This window comes from Pieris napi, chromosome 5 (assembly GCF_905475465.1).
Source record: "Pieris napi chromosome 5, ilPieNapi1.2, whole genome shotgun sequence".
NCBI lineage: Eukaryota > Metazoa > Arthropoda > Insecta > Lepidoptera > Pieridae > Pieris > Pieris napi.
In genome coordinates this window covers 249,633-271,413 of record NC_062238.1, presented here as the reverse complement: position 1 = coordinate 271,413, position 21,781 = coordinate 249,633, and the positions used below count along the sequence as shown (strand labels likewise).

Here is a 21,781-nt window from a genome sequence, read left to right as displayed (position 1 = left end):
TCTTCACTATTTTCGTAATTCAAGGCTTATATTTATTTTTATATATCAATAATATAATGAAGGTATGTAAAGCTGTAAGTAGCGAATTATGGATTCATAGTAGAGAATAAATAAAAATAAAAAAGTCTTTATTTTCCTACTAGGATAAACAATAATTATGACAAATTACGTATATGACAAAAAAAACAAATACAAATATAAATATTTGTACAAAATTTTTAAATGTTGGTAATAATTTCAGTAGTAACCCCTTTCACAGATATAGGCCTGCAAGGAATGCTATTTTTCCTTACACAAGCCACCTGGAGCCAGTATGGGTCAGCAGGTCGTCCTCTCATCGCATTTGGGGTTGTCTTGTTACAAAGAATGATATGGTCGCTCTTACTGCTCAGTATTATTGTTACATAGACAGCTGAGGTTTAATACTTCTATGTTTTGGAACAACCTTGTTTATTTGATGATATGTTTATTTCATTGTTATAACGCCAGGTCCATTAATTAACAACTACAATTTTGAATAAAAAGAAAAGGATAATTATTTAGAAACTTATTATTATACTATTTAAATATTAACGGTCTATTACAACCGGCGTTAATAATAATAAAAGATACTAGGACGTTTACTTTAAAAGACAGACAAAGGGTGAAATAATAAAATACATATTAAATAAAACACTTATTTTTATTTTAAATTATAACCAGTCTCATGTTATAACTACAATAACTTAAAATCACTTAAATTAGTTTAAATATTCGTAAACCCTCTCTAAAAGAAGCGTCAAGAATTGCATTACCTTTATATTTTTTAAACGAGGTAAGCATTTATTATTTACTTAAGAAGATATTCTGAAGATATAACTTAATTAATTTACGCTAGACCTAAACAGAGTACGTAGATAAAGAAATCAGGTACTATTACATGACTATCTCGTGGCTCTAGTACAAATGTATCAACTCCACAATTTAGAAAACTACTACTAACAACTAAGTTTAAAATCAAAATACAAAATTGAGAAGACCCTCCATACATACTACCCATTTTTTGTTTGAGGGCACGACGTAATTTCAGCACCTTCGTTTCTCTTCAATCGTGAACAAAAATCCGTCTTATTGCCGTGGCTGTTTATCGTTTGGCAAGAACCAAGTAACGATTATGGCACCTGAAAAAATATATATGTTATAGTATATAATTACCAAATATGTAACTTACTAATCAACCAACGAAGAGCTGTATAAAAATTAACTGTGTGTTGTTGTGTAAAAATATATTGAACTCTAAGATGTTACAACTATAATATTGATCAATGGTCGTACTTAAAAGTAGAATGGCCCAGCCATAAAATGTTGCTTCACAATTTGCTGATATAAGGTATCCAATAGCGTTGACTCCAAGGAAAGCGCTCGATCTTCCCAGCATCACTGAAAGACATGACGCCATTCCTCTGTAAATAAAATAACAAAATATTTATAATGCTCTCGTACATTTACTTTTCAATCACACTCTTTAAAAATATGTACCTTAGTGATGTGGGATAAAGTTCCACAAAGTATACGCTTAAGATGCCCATAGACAGCGCACAGAGCAGGAACAGGAAAAAGAACACGCCCCCAGCAATCGGGATAGGGACCACATTTAACAGAACAGCTGATGTCGCAGATAGCAATACAATTCCCATCATAGCCAATCGCTTTCTGGAGCCGCACGTAAGTGACAAAACCAGGTTAGATAAACTGGCTAAGGCACCATACGACATCGCAGAGATAAGTGTAGTTGGCTGTATTGTATCATTACAAACTTCTTGAATTGTCTGAAAGGAAATACAATCGTACGTTTAGTGTTTACTCTCAGTCATTAAGTGTTTCAGATTACAATTCTCTTTAAAATGACCATAGTTTGAATTCCTTAAGACTCACGTTATTATTTGCCGCATTTGCAAAACTGTCAGTTGAGTATCGGATGACTGTGCAGAGATTCATTCCTGCGCCTTCTCCTGTCTCCAACACCGAAAAGAGGTTGTTCATAATATAAGGCAACCAGAGAATGAAGCCACTGCCACTGGAGGAATAGCCAAAATTAGTGTGCATGATTTTTCAAATTTTATTCAACTTTAATTAATAACAAATCTACTTACGTCATGTAGATTACAGTGACGATATAGAAGAGCTTCAGAGTGTCTTTTAGCAATGGACGACGAAACAGAGCTGTTGTCTGCTGCCAAAGCGCGGAGAAGAAAGAGTCAGTCTCAGTAAGTGTGGTTGCAATTTCCTGTTCTTGCATAAGTTTTTTTACCTATAAGTAGTTTAAACGACGTTAATTGAGGAACCAGATTTTTTGCAAAATTGATATCGAAAGAAAACTAACGGGAAATTGGTCTGCTTTGTGGCCCGTGTTACAAGCATAGATTCTTTGCAGCACCTTCAACGCTCGATCTGGTTGACCTCTTGACACCAGAAATTTAGGGCTTTCCTCAAAGAATTGTAGCAAACAAGCGGTGACTGCACATGGCAGTGCCATGACGAAAGCGAGTAGCCTCCAAGGTCTGTAGTAGATGCCGAGGAAGTCAATCCAGTAGGAGAACTTCATCGGTAGAATTGGATAGGCGAATACTAAAAGCAAAAAAATATATTTAGATTTTCTTGGAAGGTAAAGTATCAGAAATTTTATAACGGATTGCTTGATGAAGGTTTACTATATCTTTATATATATATTATATTTTACTTACCCGCGACTACAGCCTGTGAGCACATAAGAGAGCAGGTGCAAAGCAACATACTTCGCCCTCGGGACCTCTCAGGGCAACTCTCACCGAGTAAGGTGTATGCGCCGGAATTAGTGGCTGATGTGCTGTAATTAAAACAAGAAAGAAAAACTTATTACACGTAATAAAAAAATTGATTACTGTTGCATACGAATTAAAGTTTCGGTTTGAGCATTAAGGCATTTTTAGAAGATGTTGCTTAAGATTGCTAGAATGTTTAAAGTTTTCAATCAAGAGTGAAAATTGTTAGGTCAAAGGGCCTCTGTAAGATAAAATGCGTTGGGTTGAAGAAGTGCGTTTTTTAGGTGGTTTATATATGTATATATGTTTGCGTTGTGATGTTGTTGGTATCTAAAAAAATTGGCAAATTCCATTAAGTATATTTATATAACCGTTAGATGTTTTGTTTCATCGTACAATTTTGTAGTTGGATAGATTAGTTTCCAATAGGATATTTGAAGAATAGCGCGTTGGGTACGCTCAATTTTCAGCATTGAAGACATTGCCGCTCCACCCCATACCGAGATGCAGTATACATATATATCGTGGTTGTGTGGATTTGAAGATTTTCTAAGGCATTTGATACATGTATCAATTTGCGAACACGAGAACAAAGATAATTTATTTGAGTACCCTTAAATCAATCATGAATCCCAGATTGTTTTAGTGAGTTCCAGAAAAGGAAAGTTGCAGTGGTTGTGAAGGTTTACACATGAGTGCATTTTACTAGGCGGGATAATCCAGCAGTTGCATCTTCTGTAGATCTATTATTTCTTAATCCAAGTTGATTGTTTGCAAGGGCAGGTTTTTTTTAAGTAATTAAGTAATCTGAAGTTTATTATTTTCTCTGTAAAATTTTTAACGAGATTTGAAAGAAGAGATATGGGTTAGTACTTAGAAATTTCTATTTTATTGCCTGTTTTATTGTTGTGCGATGTTACGTCTTCTATGTGCTGTTATGGTGAAGGATCTTGGATGCTGACAAAGGCTATTTTCCAAAAAACTGAAACTTTCGAGATCTGGGCTTATTTTATATACTTAAAATATCTTGGTAAAATACCGCATACGAAATGCAACCGTGCTGGATAGAATAGAAAAGAACAAAGAACGTTAAGAAAAGGAAACTTGAATATGTCGCAGACATCGACATCGTTACGTAACACCAAAGAATACGAGCTCCTTCAACAAATCATTCAAGGAAAGGTGCCAGAAGAAGGAGGTCTGGCCCCAGACGCACGTCTTTTTTTTATAGAACAAGGTGGCAAACAGACAGGAGGCTCACGTGATTTTAAGTGATACCGCCGCCCATGGACACTCAAAGCCAGAGGGCTCGCGAGTTCGTTGCCGGCCTTTTAATAATTGGTACGCTCTTTTCTTGAAGGACCCTTTTCTGGTTGGCAATGGTTTGGTCAAAGCACCAAGTTTTGTTCAGGCGCCCGGCATTCAAAATTTAAGTATCCATGATGATTGCCTGTTTTATAGATGGGTACGATACTATTTTCCAAGATTCAGGGAATTTTTCGGTTCTGAAGGATTTCAGTTTTTTTTTTCATTTACAACAAATATTATAAATAGTAAAAAAAATTAATGTTAATCGTTATAATTTAATAATATAGATCAGATAGAAAACGAAACTAGAGTTTTATGTTGCGTTACTTTATTATAATAATATCAGTTATTATTAAATATTACGAATTAACTGTAACAACAGAATGCAGCCGTTGGTTACTTTTGTAAAACAATACAATGTGCGCAGGATGAGAAATCGAGGAAAATCCAACGCGGTGTAAATATTGACGGTACGTAATGACTGTATTTACATAATTATTTGTTTGCAGTCATAAATTACGAGTATCGCTTATCTATATACCTAAAAATAATTTTATTTGTGTAGTAAAAAGTCCACAAAGTGTTTAATTAATAAAAATATTGTTTTTCCATTGACGTCACCGTATTCGCAAATAATGTCACTGGTTTTCACAAACGCCCTCCATTTATTAATGTCGTGGTTGTTACTATAGTGCAAAAACAAATTCGAATGTTATGAATGGAACAGCCTCGAATATTACTTCAAATAGTTTATCTCATAATATTATCAAAGCCATTAAAATTTATAGTTATCTTGAACCTGACCGTGTCGCTTAATCAGTGAGTCAGAAATACGTCAGTACTCTGATATCAGACTTCTATTATTATCAGTTAATTTCATAATCCCTTATCATTGGAATATTTTAAAAGCGCTTTTGTCAATATTGAAATACATCAGAGGTTATTAAAGACATAATGTGACTAGTTGTTTTTGGAAGGTTAGTGGAACCTAAGGTTTAACGAAGCATCTACTATAATTATAAGCTCTATTCTTCTCTTATAAATTGTTCTTTTTACTTACAAGGTAGACGAAATGAGTTTCATAAAAGCCATAGTCTTCCAATCAGGTGCGAAGCTGCTGAGCGCTGCGAACACGAAGCCGACGGCCATGGACAGAACCAGTGTGAGGCGGCGACCCTTCGTGTCGGACACGTAGCCCCAAAGTTGGGCACCCAACACCACTCCTAAACCGAATATTTATTAAAACAATCGTTATTACCCACAGCATACTCTTTATGATAAACATTAATAGTTTAGTCTGAGGTTTACTAGGAGTATTGCATGTGTATCATACTTAATTGACATGACAAAGAGAGTCTTCTCGAGTGTACAAACTTACCCACTAAAGGTGTGGCTGTCAGAAGCGCCCTTTGCTGCAGTGATAACTCGAGATCACAGACGGCGGCTGCCACCACGAAGCTGGTGCCGAATAGGTCCATGCCCATCGCCTGAAGCGTCCAACTGCATATTAACAGGAGGCCGAAGTTGTATTTCCCGAAACCTAAAAAATCTCACATGTACTTTCGCCAGAGAAATATAAATTTACGACACCCTTCAATCACTCTAAAATTAAACCTCGACTTTCAGTAATTAATGCCGGTAAATATTAAAGTTAAACATTATTTAAACTGGACAGTTTTTTATTTTTTACAAGAGTTGGAATTACCTGTCGCTGTCAGAGCTTCTTCAACCGTTGCCACGCTGAGTGGTCTTTTTTCTTCCAATTTCAAGTCTTTATTCGCTTTGATATGCATCACTGAAACAATAACGGTACATTAAATAAGACCAAAAGTAAAAGTTTGTGTGATTGGTTTAAGATACAATATTTAGATATCCTTTGAACATCTATTTTTAATATTGAATTTTCTTCTCAGTTACGTTTAAATGATACAGAACAGGAAGGTGCTTTAAGATTTAGAACCCAGGGCACATTTTGATTCGCCAGAGGACTGAGGGAAATTACAGTCATAATTTAATTAGTGAAATTGAACCATGGCAAGCTACCATGGATCTCTTTTATCTCTTGGAGCTGGTTGAACTATAGTATAAAGTGCTACTTGTGTGTATAAATGAGCTCCGTTATAACTCTCTTAAACAATCACAGGCTGGTTGCAGAGCAGATAGAAACAATAGACGCCTAAAAACTGTCTTTCCTTTTAATTTGATTCTGTGGCGACATCTACATTTTGTTTCATCGGATACTACAAGTAGGAGTATATGAATACCGGAAGGACCACACGTTGTATGTTTAATCAAAAAAAGTGACAAAACGAAACGAAAAAAAAACCCAGAACGAAGTGCCGTCTCACTGCAGTAGCGATTCTAATCATGAAAATACATCTGAAAATTTCATGTTGACTTTAGAAACGATGACGCCCAGTATTGAGTGCGCATTTTGCATAGATCGTGAAAAACATTGTATCTATAACGAATTTAGTTTTTTATGGTTTTTTGTTTTTTTAGTTTTTTTAGAAAAGTTTCAATCTTTATAATTATATAATTGATAATTGTGACTAAAGAGATGGAATGACGACTATTAAGATACCGGCCGATGATTTTCTCGCAAAACGGGCAGGCAGAGATATATTTTGTAGGGTTTTAGTTGTGTGTAAGTAGTGGAGAGTTTATTGCCAGTTCTTCTCTTCCGTTCTACGCCCTTGATTTAAGAACTGGTAGTCAATGTAAAATTAGAAGAATTTAATGTATATTTCTTTTTTGACGTTCATAAGTGCACTTGGTGTTACCTATAAGATTCTACTGATTATTTTTCCGACCCAAATATCGGCCAATAGAATTGCACCATTCGACGTCACGTGGTACAACCTACATGGTATTATACTGAAACTTTTTTGTGAAAATTTTCTCTGGTCGTTGCTTCAAGAAAAGTATTAAGTAGTTGTTTTATTCATTATGAAATTCTTATTTGTTAACTGTACATTTCGTCTCATGGTGCAATTCTATTGGCCGACATTTGGGTCGGAAAAATAATCCCCCGAATACCACTCGAGCTTCAAAATTATCTGGTATTTCCCTTTCCTTTTCCTTGTGGTATTACATATGAAAAATTTACGTTTATACCTATGATAGCTTGTCAAAAATATGTATGGTTCAAATTAACAATTTATTAAGAAATAAAAATTAGTTTTTACTCGTAAAGTATTTAAAATATGCCTTATTCATACGAAATTTACTCGCGCCTGCCCGTTTACTTATTAAAAATAATAAATATTACTCTGTACTGCCACTAACTGTTTAGCAGGATTAAATCAATATTATATCTACATATAATATATATATATTGTATTGTTGCAACAGAAAATAACTACAAAAAGTATTTTTTTCACAATATTTAAAGCCTGTTTATCTCAGTCTTTTATCTGTTTTGTGGCAAAATCTAGTTTCAATTAATAATTTGTGTAAATTTTCTTGCATAAAGGCACGAAATCGTGGGAAAACTTAAATTCTTGAGAAACATTCAAGAGGGGAACAAGCTTATATTAAGTAATAATTTAACGATAATATGGTATTATTACTTTTTTGAATCGCTAGTTATATATTCAAGTGAAGTGAAGTAGTGGCTTTTGTGGATAGGATACACAAAACTGACGGTTTCATACTTTGCCTGATAAATTATTTGTTGTTTAGTAAATTTGAATTTATGCCAGATTGGTCTTTGATTTACGCGAATTAAAACAGCTTTACAGCAGTCACGGTCAGCGAGAGATTATGGGTAGAGATATGTTTTGTCTTTGGAAATTTATTGTCATACTTTAAATTTATATTTATTTTCTTTTGATTCTACTTCATTTGTTGTTCTAATAAGCTTTCTTCGAGTCTAGCGTAAAATTTGCTTAAATTAAATCAACCCTATCCCCGAGAGTTCGATAATAAGATTCAGAGTCGAGACTTTTCGCTAAGTATGACTTCCGGATGTCAAATCCAATACGTTTTTGACATTCGGAAGTCATAGTTCGTGCTGTCGAGTTTCTGAATCTTACCATGAAACCATTAGTTCCGAGTTTAAATTTGATATTAACGCCTAATGCAAAATAGACAAAATAAAGTGTTCGATTTTTGGTACTACCTGTACACCACTTACTTTAGAACAGCCGACTGATGTCTGGATCGCTAAAAATAAATGCTCAAAGAGCCATAATAATTGTTCAGCTTACCTCCTGACAAAAGAAAACCCAATAAAAACGAGACGAAAACTTTGATAAAGAATGTGGGAAAAAAGTAAAGAGGTGTTATCTGAATCTTTTGGTACAATAGGTGAGGTTGCTGAGAAACGCGTCTTTTATATAAAATATTATCTTTTGAAGATAATAAACAAATAATGATTACAAAGAGTATTTATAATTATATTTCTCGATGTTCCTATTTATAGAAATTAAGCGTATATGGTGATGCTCCGGAGGCATGAGCAGGTGATAGGCTTTGGAAAGTTTTCACGATAAAAACATTCCGTCGTTACATTCTTTGATTTCTCGACACATTTTAGTTAAAGAGTACAAAGATCTGTTGTCATTGTCAAAGCCTTTTTATTACACAATAAACGCCTTTAGACTTTTCCAGCTTGGGTTGAATTGAGTAATTAACCTTTTATGTTTTCTTTTTGACGGACTGATCTTTGCGTGTTGTTCTCACGAGAATGTACGTGCGTGCTCCCATTTCACCATGCCTACTGCTGATAGAGGACAAAACATTATTTTTTATTTTAATTATTAATTACTTAAGATGTCATGTGTAAAACAAAAACTTGGCGATTAAAAGGAGTGGCGGAGAGTTTATTGCCAGTTCTTGTCGTCCGTTCTACGCCCTTGATTTGAGAACTGGCAGTAAATGTAATATTAGAAGCATTTAGCATTTAATATGTATTTCTGTATTGACGTTCATAAGTGTACGTTGTGCTACCTTAATGAATAAATGATTTTGACTTTGTCTTTGAAAAGATACATCGTAGGTACCTATCCATATCCATGAGTACTGCCACCATAAAAGGGCGAATTACATTTACGAGTCTCATGCTGACCAGGACTGCTTTAATGTACAAAATAATTAATAAACATATTTTTATTAAAACTTTTTGTTCCTCTGTTAAATAGTTAAGCCAGAAGGCAGTGCGCGGTGGTATTCCAGTGGAGCAGTGCACCGACCGCACACACAGTCCTAGCACATACAATGCTGATGTTGGACATTTCTCAATTGAGAACATTAATCAAATATTCTTTTTCTGATTATGAATAATGAAGGTATTGACAAATTCGACAACTGAGGACATCATCATCGGTACCGGGAGTCATTTTCACAACTGCCCGACACTGAGTGCCTCCTAGGGACGAGATAGTATATGTATATGTCGCATCGACCTAGCTTAATTAGCCGTTTAATTAACAGTCTAGCCATTTATATTTCTTTTAAAATTAATGCTTAAGTCAAATTCACATTATTATTGTCACTACATTCTTCCATTGTATCTGTTGTTTTTCATGAAACTTTACAAAACACCATCAAAGTTGTGGTTTACCGACGCCATATTGACAGTTTGAAGTGGTTCATTTCGAGTTTGAGAGTGGCAGAAAGTGGAATTAAATAAAATTAACAGTCAACAGGCTAGGCAAGTAATGAAACTTCATCGATCCAAGTCATTTGCCTAGCTGTTTGATCAACTGGCTGAACATTTTTGAGGCCGCTAGTTAAACGGCTAGGCTGTTAATTGAACGGCTAATTAAGCTAGTTGGCTGCGACATATTTAACATATAGTAAAAAATCGAGGCATAGATTGATTAATATACCTTAATCATGATTCCTCTGGGTTCTCTCCCTTATTTTCTTAATTATCCCTTAATTTTTTTTATAGAGAACCGTTGCTTGGCTTTTTCGAGACAATTATTTAAATCATTTTGATACAATATTCTTATATAATAATGTTACATTCTAATCAAACACAAATACCCTTTGAAGAGCAATATTTATACAGGAACAACAGAAATAGAAAGTAATCTCTCGGTAATAGTAATCTAAAATTATTGTTTGACAAATAACACGTATCTCGCGCATATTTACCAACAGTAGTTAAGCTGATGATGGAAGGAAATTCAAGTTTTAAAAGTGAATTGGCACAGACAGACCACACAGAGGAGAATACTGAAGGAGTAAGTGAATTGTGGGACAGCATGAAGGCACATTTCTTCGAAGGCGATAATAAAAAGTGACCACACACATTGCGAACTAAAATCAAAACAATTCAATTAATAATGACTCAGATCAGGATTTATTTGATTTTATTGTAAGAATTTACGCTTTGTTGGTCTTGTGTGTCTACAGTATGTAATCTTGGAGTTGCACCCGAAAAATTATTTATAAAGTAATTTTTTACATAATCCTTTTGACGATCATAAGTGTACATTGTGTTACCTATATGAATAAATGAATTATGACTTTTGACTTTATATAATTAATTCTTATATATTAGGGTTAGCTATTATTACAGAGAAAAGCTAATTTGATTAAATGAAAATTGGTCTTGATCTATTTTACGTAACATATTAAAGTAAAAATGTGTAAGTTTTAGTGAAACCAAGGTAAAAAACTTAGCCTGAGGAATATTTGTAGTGAAATGGGTATGTTTACACTTACGGTCGCTTATAGACCATAATTTATGATAATAAGTAATCAGAACTATCATAACTGCAATTAGTTATTAATTAATTTATAATTGATATAATTTTTCCTCTCCCCTGACAAAAGAAAAGATTTACAGTCTGTGTTTTGTCACCAACGTGAGACGATTATAAAATAACTCCAAAAACATTTCAGGTAAGGGTTCACAATAATTGAAAAGAATATTCTAGAAAACGAAATGCTTAATAAATGAAAAATAATAAGACTTAAGACTGAAAACATGAATAAAATTTGGGTACGAAAAAGTCTAGTTAAGTGTAAGGAACTAGGACCTAGGACTGGTTCAACGTGTGTTTAAATGATTAGAACTTGTTTAGCTGAGGATAATCAAGCAAATGTGAAAGTACCGCACTAAGACATAATATTTATTAGTCAGTTTTTCCACCGCTGGCGGTTACTTTGCACTTAATCGCAAAACGTTTATATTTCGCTAATTAATATATGTATTTATGAAAACATGCGATTTCGGTTGTGTCCACTGCCCTTTATGTAAGATTATTACTTTTAATAATTAAATAAGATGTTTCGAACTTTACTATTAGGTATTAAGGATTTCTTTAATTACTTGTAGAAGGGGTTCATCTCATTGCTATCATTTGGTTTCGATAATTGTATTTTTTGGCTACCTATAGGTACGTAATAAAACTATAAGCTCAGTTTGAATTCTGCACAATATCATCTATATTATGAGTATAAAATAGCGATATTTATTTATATATTAAATAAACAAATACACTAATAATTCAACCGAAATATCCACATAATTAGCACATCTGTTCAAACATACATTACACATAATGAAATTCCCAAAAGTATACTTTTTAGTTGTATTTTAACATTCGTAGGATGGGGTCAAGAGAAGAGAATGAAAAAAAGAAATGTGAGATGGCGACTGACTTAGACACTGCGCTGGATTTCGCTGGTAAGTGCTTCTTATGTTTTCATAAATAACGAAATCATGTATATATAATATGTGTTAGTGAATGATAACAAGTGAAAAGTGTTTATACAAGTACTTAAAGGATGGTCATAGGTAAGCAGACTACTTGAAAACTAACTCATTTACATATAATTCCCATTTAAATCAATTTAATGTAAAATTGGATGTTTGCGGTCTGAAAAAATATATTTACTATTATTGAAATAACTATACGACCTTAATGTACGATTAAGAAATTATCTTTCGTGAGTGTTATTTTTAATACAAATTAAAGATGCCGAGAACATAATCCCCACGTGCTAGTTCAAGGGAATACCGAATTTTTAATTTATGCCACGAGTATTAAATACGCCTGTCTAGATTTTCACACAGTAATTGGCTCCGACGGCGTGAGAAATTGTTTCATATAAGTATGCAATACACTGATAATGTCAACAGAGGGAGTTCAAACAAATCTATACTTAGCGTGGAGGTTGATAAGCACAGAGAAGTCACCGCTACTCGATCGCATGGTTGATGTTTGCCTAGAAAGATATTTAGAGACCTCCATTTAAAAAACAGATACTATCTCTGGCCTCAGATCTGTTTTTTTATCTAAAAAAATTTACTAAGGAATCTTTTTCATGTACCCACTAGTAAATGTTCAGTCTGTTGTGACTCTAAGGTTCTAAGGGTAAGATCAAGAATATAATTATAACGCCCGTCAAAGTTTCGCCGCGGAAGATTTTTGCTTACACGGACAAAACACTTGGGCCTATTCCGATGGGTTACGTGGCATTTAGGCCTGAGGGGCAGTCACTACTTATTGTAGTAAAGCCCCAATACAATTTATAATCTTAACATAGTTTTTTAAACACCGGGGCATGTATCCGTCCGAGGCAACTATCCGGCTTTTACCCTATCCTTGCCTGAGAAAAACCTTCTGTGCCTGACACACGCCATCGACTTTTTAGATCTAAGGCATGCCAATGCAAGTGGTTTTCATTTACCCCTCAAGTGTCTAATGAGCTCATAGACAAAAACTATTTTGGTGCACACCCGGGGTTCGAAACTGCAACCTCGGGCATAAGAGTAGCATTCTAAAGCCACTAGGCTAACACTTCTCAAGGTATTTGCCATTACATACTACGCAAACACCAAACGCTTATTACATGTATTTAATCAAGAAATAAAGTTTTTTGAATTAAACTGATTTTTAAAATTTAAATCTATTTGTTTAAAGCAAGGTTATCGGACAAATTATTTAAAATTCACCGATAACCAGAAATTACGAATAAAACGCATTCGTAATTTCTTCATCGCTTATCAAGATCCTCTGAAGTGGAACTGCGTGTCAGAAATTAAGCGAACTAATATTGTCAAATGTGAACCCCTTTCTACGTTTTAAAGTGAAATAGAGTTTTCAGTCTCATTTAATTCGAATATTCGATACTCATTATTAAATAAAATGGAGAATCAGCACCAGGCACTCGACTAGACTCGGTTGAGTACTTCTGCGTGCGTGTATGCGTAATCGGTTTTAATGAGTAAAATGTTTTGTTGGTACACAATTCCTGCAGCGCAGTATATTGGCGAAATTTTACATTTGTACACATATTGTGTCGTTGTTTACATTGCCAATGCTCATAAAAGGTCGTTCCTTCCTTCGAGGGAAATGACAGGATCAAACATAGAAACGGAAGGGACACAATTAAAAGAAAACTCGTGGAAGTGGCTGCTCGTTTGCATAAAACCCGTAAATCATCGAAAGACGCAGAAAGAAGCTGAATCTACAGCGAATGGAAGTTCTAAGGGAAGGAGTTATAACGTAGTCAGTGTTATAGACACGAGTCTGATACTGGCCGTACAGGCCCCACAAGTCAGACAAAGAGAATCAGAAGCAATATTGACGTTAGAGGAGGCTGAAGAAAAGGGTTTGCAGCGGTACTTACCAAAGCAAGAAAAGGTTAAAGAATTGTGGGAATTATACATATAAATATGAAACGGGCAGATACTGCTTAGTGTTTAATTGTAGTATAAGGAGTTGGTAACAAATAAAGAGCGGATCTGCTCCCGGTAAAGTGGTGTAAGTGGTATGTCTTTGATTTAGAGGTCTTGACGATACAGTTACCGTACTTTTAGTATATTGTAAAGGGATGCAAATACTTGTCCTGATTTCTTTTCCTATTTGTGACAGAGAGAGGTTTAATGTGCACCTAAGGGTATAGCAAGTTCCACACTAAGCGGCATTCCACTCTAGTAAAAAAAAGTATCAAGCAAATTACTCAGTCGCCGTGGCTTTGCTGGAAACTTTCTGTATAATATATTAATCATAGTTAATAGGTTTGGTGTACCTACCGATCAATTTCGCAACCTGATCTAACCTAACCAGTTCCATGATAATCTAGTAACAATTTTCCTGTTTTTAGGTTGCCCATCAGGTGCCTATTTAGAATATATAAAATAATATAAAGATACATATTTTATGATTTCGTTTATTTCATTTAAAATTATTAAGGTTCTCTTTTTTTATAAACGTTAGTAATTAATCCACCCAAAAATTCTTATTTTTAATTTTATTTTATATACTATATACTTTTACATAAGACTTCATTACTTACACTGCCCACTTTTATTAATATATTTTTTTCTTTTCTTGCGACTGAGGCGCAAACTAGCTTCTGTGGTCTCTGGCAGAATAACCAGCGCCGTGGAACAGTCTGCTCCTCAGCATAATGCTGAGTCAGGGCCAATTACAACCACAGCACACACGCAGTACACATTTAAAACGTACCGTGTTCTTTAGACAAAAAATATTGTTATCTTTCATTCTTTTTTATATTTTTTGATTATTGTTATTTTGTGTTTCTGTGCGTGTGTTTTGTTAGTTATACATATTACGCCTATTTCTATGAGTCTAATTATAATTGGCGGACAAGTTTCACCTCCGACAGCGCTTTAGCATCCTTTATAAAATAAGATGGTGCACAAACAGCAATCTAACAATGTAGTTATTATTAATTGAAAAATACTTATTACAGCTTTTAAATTAAACCCAAATATCTCCTCAGTCCATCGAGATTGGGATGATCTGACAGCTGAACATAACATAATACTTAATGTACTTACTTTGATAGGGCAATATGGTCGTTCCTCTACAAGCCTTTTCAGTCGTCAAGATTTGAACTAATTCTGCCTCGGAAATGTCTGACATTATAGTGTTTGAAGCCCATGACGCAGCACCCCGTGTAACACGATGCAAATCAATTTGCATGGACAAAGGCATGCATATGCAGTAATAAACGCAATTTAACGATCGTTTATTGTCAAATGGTTATTATCCAGACTGCTACATGGCCTTGGCTAATGGCTAGAATTGGTTTAGTGATGTAAATTTTGCAATAAATGTAATATGTAAGAGACCACCGAATAATTTTCTAGTATCGACATTGCATAAGTCGGAAACAACAATAGGTTAGTTTTATAGTATGATTTATATTTTTAGGAGCTGGAAAATACCAGGTTTTCCATTGCGCACTCATGGTGTCCACCCTGGGAGCTTCCATCCTAGAGATGATCGGATGTTCCTTCTTACTCCCTCTGGCCGCCTGTGATCTTCAACTATCTGACCACTTAAGAGGAATAATCACTAGTATACCCAATATAGGTACAGTAAACAACAAGATGAAAGTTTCGAACTCATTCAGACATTTTGATTCTGAACAAGATAAACATGACGAGTTAATAGCTCTTTCTTCTCTATCTCGTGCATTCACTTAATCATTTTCGCAGGTATAATTCTAACAGCACCATTATGGGGTCCCATAGCAGATGCGATGGGCAGAAAACCAGTTCTTATTGTGTCCACGTTGCTGTCAGGTATCATTGGGCTAATGGCTGCCTTCATGCCCAACCTTACTTCTTTCGCCTTATGCAAGTTCGCTGGTTCGTTATTGTAAGTTTATTACTTATTTGAATGAGACGTGATCTCTTAATTCAACTTCTAATTCATCTGTGTGATAATTTTTTCAGTTTATCCTGTCCCTCGTCCTTAGGGTTTGCTTTCGCTGGTGAGTTGATGCCGAGGAAACGTCGTGACATGGCCGTGTTAATCTGCAATGCATCGCTGATGTTAATAGCCTCTTTATGTCCCAGTAAGTTCTAATTAACCAATAGTAATAATAATCCAGTGATAGTACAAACCTTTAAGAATCATGAAATTTTGTTAACCATTTTTCTAACCCTTACATTTTTCGAGACATAATAAAGATTTTTGGTGCAAGATATACTAGTTTTCTCGTGACGTGTTCCTCTTAAAGAAAAGAAGCTCTTTACATTAATCGCTCGGATTGATCGGGATTCAAAGCTTTGAGTGAGAATTGCAAGCTAAACCCCACTACGATAACATTGCTCTCTAAAAATTACATACATATATTATTAAATTTGATTCCAATCTCATAAAATGAGTTATACACGACGAAATTAAAGGCTTTAGAAAACTTAAAATCAACTAAATAAGTGTGTTATTCAATTAATGATTTTTAATATATAATATATCCTATCCCTAATACGGTTGCGTAAGGTATTTTTACTTTAAAATCAGAGGTATATGCTTCTTTTCAGTACTTGCCTGGATCGTGTTCACCATAGACTGGGAACACAACAACATCTTCATTAAGCCGTGGCGCATACTAACCGTAGCCTACGCTGTGCCTCTCATCCTGTCAGCGTTGTGGATGACACAGACAAAAGAGAGTCCCAAATTTCTTATGATGAAGAGCAAGGAGAAGGAAGCTTTGAAGGTTTTAGCCCACGTTTATTCATTTAATACGGGAAGGAGGCCAGATGAATACAAGGTATACCTTTAGTTTATTATACGTATATATATATGTTACACATACCATACTTTATTTTTATTTTATTTATTTAGTATATAGTACTTTTTTTAGTTATTTAATATAGTACTTCTGAAACATCACTCGATAGAGTTAATTATTAGAAACGTGTATTTATATATACTTTATATCATGAAATCTAAACTTATTGAACGAGGGAATATCCAAATAACATTTACATTGTATATTTTGTTGTAAGCGCCTGTAATAATATAACCAAGTAGTCGTTCGACAATGATTATTACTCAGAAATATATGTCAGGCCGAATTTAATTATATATTTGTAGTAATAACAATTATGTATTTTAAAATAATAATAAATAGTATATAACATTTGCATGTAGTCGCATGGATTTTTTTAAATGTGGCACCTCGACGATTTTATTGTACTATGTCTCAACATATTATGTAGGTACGTGAGTATTTTGTACAATTACAGGTAACATCTCTTAAAAAAGAGGACAATGCCGACCAGGTAGATGGCGAAGCTATCAAAGTAGCAAAGACATCAGCTACTGCTCTGCTAAAGCCCCCACACGTCAAGTGGCTTCTGTTATTGGGCTTCCTCATGCTGGGATTATTTTCCTTGTGAGTTTTTTTATTATTTATTTTACCACATTGTAATTGTAATGTCAGAAACAACCCCACTTATTTTGCTCTTAAATTTGATTTTGCGCACATTGGGGCACATATCAGTAGTAGTCAGAAACGTGATTCAATTTATTCATCTCTTCTGTCAATAAATTTCTAAAGACAGCAAAATACTAAATTCACTGTAAACGTGTTTCCCGAATTAGCGCAGCCTTGCGATTCTGTAACTCACTTTTGGAACTCACACAGCGGTTTTCACAGCGGCGGTCGCGCTCAAATCAGTCATAAAGCAGTCATTTTACGATTTGGCATTCTGATAAACAATAAACTACAAGCTCCGTCCTTATCGGAATGCCAAATCATAAAATTACTGCTTCACGACTGATTTGAGCGCGACCGCCGCTGCGAAAACTGCTGTGTGAGTTCGAAAAGTGAGTTACAGAATAGCAAGGCTGGTCTTATTGGATACATTTCAGTTCTGTATCACGACCCAATCAGTGCCTACTTACCCGAAAAAATACTATTTCCTCCGAGTCATAAAGATTTGAAGTTTGGTCACGAAGGTGGTGGTCCCGAGACATAGTGCTAATCTAATAAAAAATATATTTCATGTGTGAACTGGGGTGGCATGTCGTTGCTCTAGAGTCTAGAACCAAGAGTTATGCAAAGGACATTTAATGCAAGATTTTATTCAATTTTATTTGAGCTTTATAATTTTGTTGGTGCCACCTTCTAATTTCGTGATACTTTTAATGAAAGGAAGAAGCAGCCCTTTAAGTTTATGCTGTAGGCACAATTACAATGCCGTGGGTTCCTTGATCCAACATTGTCAATTCATTATCAATGACAAGGTTCAGTCAACCTCTCTTATCGATTTAATTCAAAATCAATAAGGTATTAAAGCCATGGTATATAATTTATATAATTTTATCCTATACTTCATGAACATAAAGTAATATATCTTTTCAGATTAAATGGATTATTTCTATTCACTCCACATACGATAAATAAGATGATGACGAAATTACCAAACGAGACCGTGTCCATTTGTTACTCTTTAAACCAGCCAGACAACGTCGTAAGTAGCTCTTTCATATTGCTTGTTCCTATAATGCTTTACGTATGTAACTGCAGTTTATGGTCCCTGGATCGAATCCCGGGTGGGACTGTTAAAAACTAGTGTAACAGTACGCAAGTGTATACAGTAGTCAAACAGTTTATGGACTTTGTTAGTCGTATATTTCAGTAATTGCAGTGAAATATCACAATATGGTGTTAGTAATAAACTGTGTTAATGTATATTACACACATTTAAATACTGTAAACCTTCAAAAATAATTACGATAACGTGAGTTATGTAACCTAACATTAATATTTTACATGTATAATATACAGTAAGTAAATTAGAAGCGAAAAAAGTTAGCAAAAAAGTTAGCAATCATCTCACAACACAAAATGAGCCTTTTAGTTTTTCCCACACTCATAAATTGTCATATAACATTCTTGCTTCCGAAAATGTCGAACTTATATTGAAGGGTCACTTAGACTTAAGAACCCTTAGCCATATTAGTTTCTTGTTAGCGTCGCAACCCCCCTAATTTTATGTTAATTATAAGCTCATATTTTAAACAGTTAAAGCCAGTTGACCCATCTGTCAAACAAAGTGTTTTATTTGACATATATTTGAACATATCTACAACAAACGCCACCGAAGTTATCTCGTGTTTATAAAAAATTCTAGCAAATATTCAAGTATAAAACGATAGGAAGTAATTTTCTTTTAATTTCAGACGCACACTGTAACGTGCATAGACAGTATTTCGTACGACACATTTAAAATAACTGTAATAACAGCCCTTTTCTACGGCGCTATAGTGATGGCAGTGAGTCTCAGTCCACTGTCGAAGAAGACATTATTGGTTGGAATGTATACACTCGTTTCTGCTGCCTGCGTAGTCAGTGTGATTACGCGCAATAGGTAAGAACTAAGATCGCCAAACATCATCACTATGACTGTATGAGGTAATACTATTAAATCATAATTTTTACAAAATTTCAACCAGATTCGTGGCTGGTGTGTCCATGTCTACTCTGGAACTGACTGCTCTCGGTATCGGACCTCTCAACGCCTATGCAGTACAAATATTTCCAACAAGTTTAAGGTAACTAAAAATCATAATAATTATCTACTAAGAACATTTAGTTATTAGACAATTCAATAAATATTTAGTGAAAACCTAGATTATATATATATTAGATAATTGATAATTTGTATTATAAATACATATATAAAATAAGCTTGATAATTGATAAATATAAATGAAATATAGATTTAAATAAACTTTTGAATAGTAAATCCTTTGTGGACCATAATAATATATTTGTGTTATTCATTATCATTATACATTTTTTGTCACTTGTTTATGAAACTACATAATTATATCAACTTAATTTACTATGTTGACGAAGATATGATGTTTTAATACCGCTTAATGCTGAACAAACAAGTGCTTGTTGGTCGTACAATAGGGAAATCCCGAAAATGATATACGCTAAGGCTAACAGAGGCTGTTAGATTTCTAATATTATAATTAACTCAAATTATCATTAAAACAACGTTATGCTATGGGTACCAGGACCCGGCTCCATTTGTCAAATATATCGACGGTAAATTATTAATTAAATATTAATAACACAAAACAATTATTCGTGAAATTAAATGTTTTATTTTCTTATTAAACGACTCTACATTGTGTTAACAATCCTATTAATGTTATGAAAAGCAGTTTTGTTAATATTAAGGCTTACTGAGACGAACGTTTCTCTTACGAGGTGAATGATTTCAGAGGTTCAGCTGTTGGTGCCGTGATGATGTTTGGGCGTGTGGGTTCGATGCTCGGCGCGAACATGGCTGGTATCTTCCTGGCTCGTGGTTGCGAATATACATTCTACGCGTTTGCTGCTCTTATTGCCTGTGAGTATTTATATGTTGGACTAGTTTTTAACTTTTATTTTATCATCAGCCATCTAACATTTATATTGACTTTGTTGGGTTGAAATAGGTTTAAAACACAGTGCTTGTTTTCTTTCTCTGTTTATTTACATTAATAGATAAAGACATTTACTCAATAAACGCCTTAATCACATAAAAACATGTTATTTGTCTGAAATATCCACAATACATGGTTGTTTAATTAAAATTTCTCTTTAAAGACGCTATAGTGATAATTTGGATATATTTGAATTCCTTGTATAATAAAACGGAAATATATATTTTTAGTGATTATGTTGTTTCAAATTTGGTTCAACAATATATTACAACACAACAAAATGTTACAACTGTACTAATTAAAGAGAAAATAATTTTATTTAATTATTATTAAAAAACATTTCAGTATGTGCAGCGCTGAGCTTCCTACTTCCCAACGACAGCAAACCGGCTTCAAAATCTGAAAAAACAAGTCTTTGATACTTGAGATAATGTCTATATGCTTTGCAAAATGACAATAAACCCGTTTAATATAGATTAAACAGCTTATCTTTTAAGACTCCGAGTCGGCTATTTAATTACCTTTGATGAAAAATGGTAATTACTCATTTTAGTGATTGAATTGAATGGTGATTTAAGGTAGCATATAGTAAGAAACCTTTAAAGCTTCCAATCGAATCTATGGTGATCTTAATTACTTAAATTGTTTACTATTAAAAAAAGTTAAAAGTTTTTTTTACGATACTTATGATTATGTATATGTGAGTTCTCATAGTGATATTAGTCAAATTAAAAAAAAATTGATTAATTATTGCAACAAGTAATAAATTTTTCCTCCTATAATTAGTTTACCTGATTGTTTTCCACTCAATAACTCTTCCTTACTATAATCAACCGTAGAGCCTGCCAGGGCAGCCTTTGACAATTGTTTATCGAGGCCTAAATATTAAACCTTTATGACTTTGGGTATCCTGATTATATTTTCTTGTTACATTTGTAGGAAATGCTTTTTTATTAGACAGCTTGTCGGTGCCTGGTTTCCAATTACTAAATAAAGAATGTTGAGTGAATTAAATTAAATTACCTAGGTAGGAATGTTGTTTAATATTGCGCAACATTTTAGGCACCACAGGAAAGCACTTGCATTTATGTTACGTAGCATTCTCAAAACATAAAAGATTAAACTTGCGTTAAGAATATTTTTTTATTATATTTATTTTTTTGAGAAGAATATCGACGATTATCGAACATTGACTGATTAGTTTTGATGATTCATATTTGAATAAATTTAATTGCAACTCATAATTTGTACTGTTTTTGGTTAAGCTTTAATAATGTATAAAGAAAAATAGTAATCGTAATTATAATTAATAAACAAATTTACATAAAACTATGTAACTTCTCTTGGGACAGTTAACTCAAGTTTTTTATATTTTGAAATAAAGCATTAAATCTTTTTCCTTTTTTTATTGCTTAATTTAGCCGAATTAACGATGGCCCAGAAATGTCGCAACACCATGAAGCTTTTATATTAGACATTACCACGTTTTAAGGCCAAAACAATCGTATTAAACGT

The 21,781-nt window shown here is 33.9% G+C and overlaps 2 protein-coding genes across 4 annotated transcripts; one reads left to right on the top strand and one right to left on the bottom strand.

The window, feature by feature from the left end:
• Positions 1 to 663: 663 nt before the first annotated feature.
• On the bottom strand, positions 664 to 14,969 carry LOC125049599 (synaptic vesicle glycoprotein 2C-like). 2 transcript variants are annotated; one of them, XM_047648985.1, is made up of 11 exons: positions 14,860 to 14,969; positions 5,794 to 5,883; positions 5,467 to 5,628; positions 5,149 to 5,311; positions 2,724 to 2,845; positions 2,363 to 2,607; positions 2,133 to 2,290; positions 1,915 to 2,056; positions 1,519 to 1,808; positions 1,315 to 1,442; positions 664 to 1,160 (listed from the first exon to the last, which is right to left on the bottom strand). In XM_047648985.1, exons 1-11 carry the CDS (start codon positions 14,942 to 14,944, stop codon positions 1,108 to 1,110), a joined length of 1,638 nt encoding a protein of 545 aa, XP_047504941.1. In that variant the 5' UTR covers positions 14,945 to 14,969; the 3' UTR covers positions 664 to 1,107. The 2 variants fall into 2 exon arrangements, with proteins under 2 accessions (XP_047504941.1, XP_047504942.1); XM_047648986.1 differs by lacking the exon at positions 14,860 to 14,969 and adding an exon at positions 8,300 to 8,414.
• On the top strand, positions 10,876 to 21,661 carry LOC125049600 (organic cation/carnitine transporter 7-like). Of its 2 annotated transcripts, none has more exons than XM_047648989.1 (12): positions 10,876 to 10,946; positions 11,657 to 11,733; positions 15,236 to 15,397; positions 15,523 to 15,685; positions 15,763 to 15,884; positions 16,354 to 16,586; positions 17,065 to 17,213; positions 18,186 to 18,294; positions 19,007 to 19,194; positions 19,280 to 19,378; positions 20,063 to 20,190; positions 20,612 to 21,661. In XM_047648989.1, the coding sequence occupies exons 2-12, from the start codon at positions 11,658 to 11,660 to the stop codon at positions 20,683 to 20,685; spliced, it is 1,503 nt and encodes a 500-aa protein (XP_047504945.1). In that variant the 5' UTR covers positions 10,876 to 10,946; position 11,657; the 3' UTR covers positions 20,686 to 21,661. The 2 variants fall into 2 exon arrangements, with proteins under 2 accessions (XP_047504945.1, XP_047504944.1); XM_047648988.1 differs by lacking the exon at positions 10,876 to 10,946 and adding an exon at positions 11,169 to 11,300.
• Positions 21,662 to 21,781: the final 120 nt, after the last annotated feature.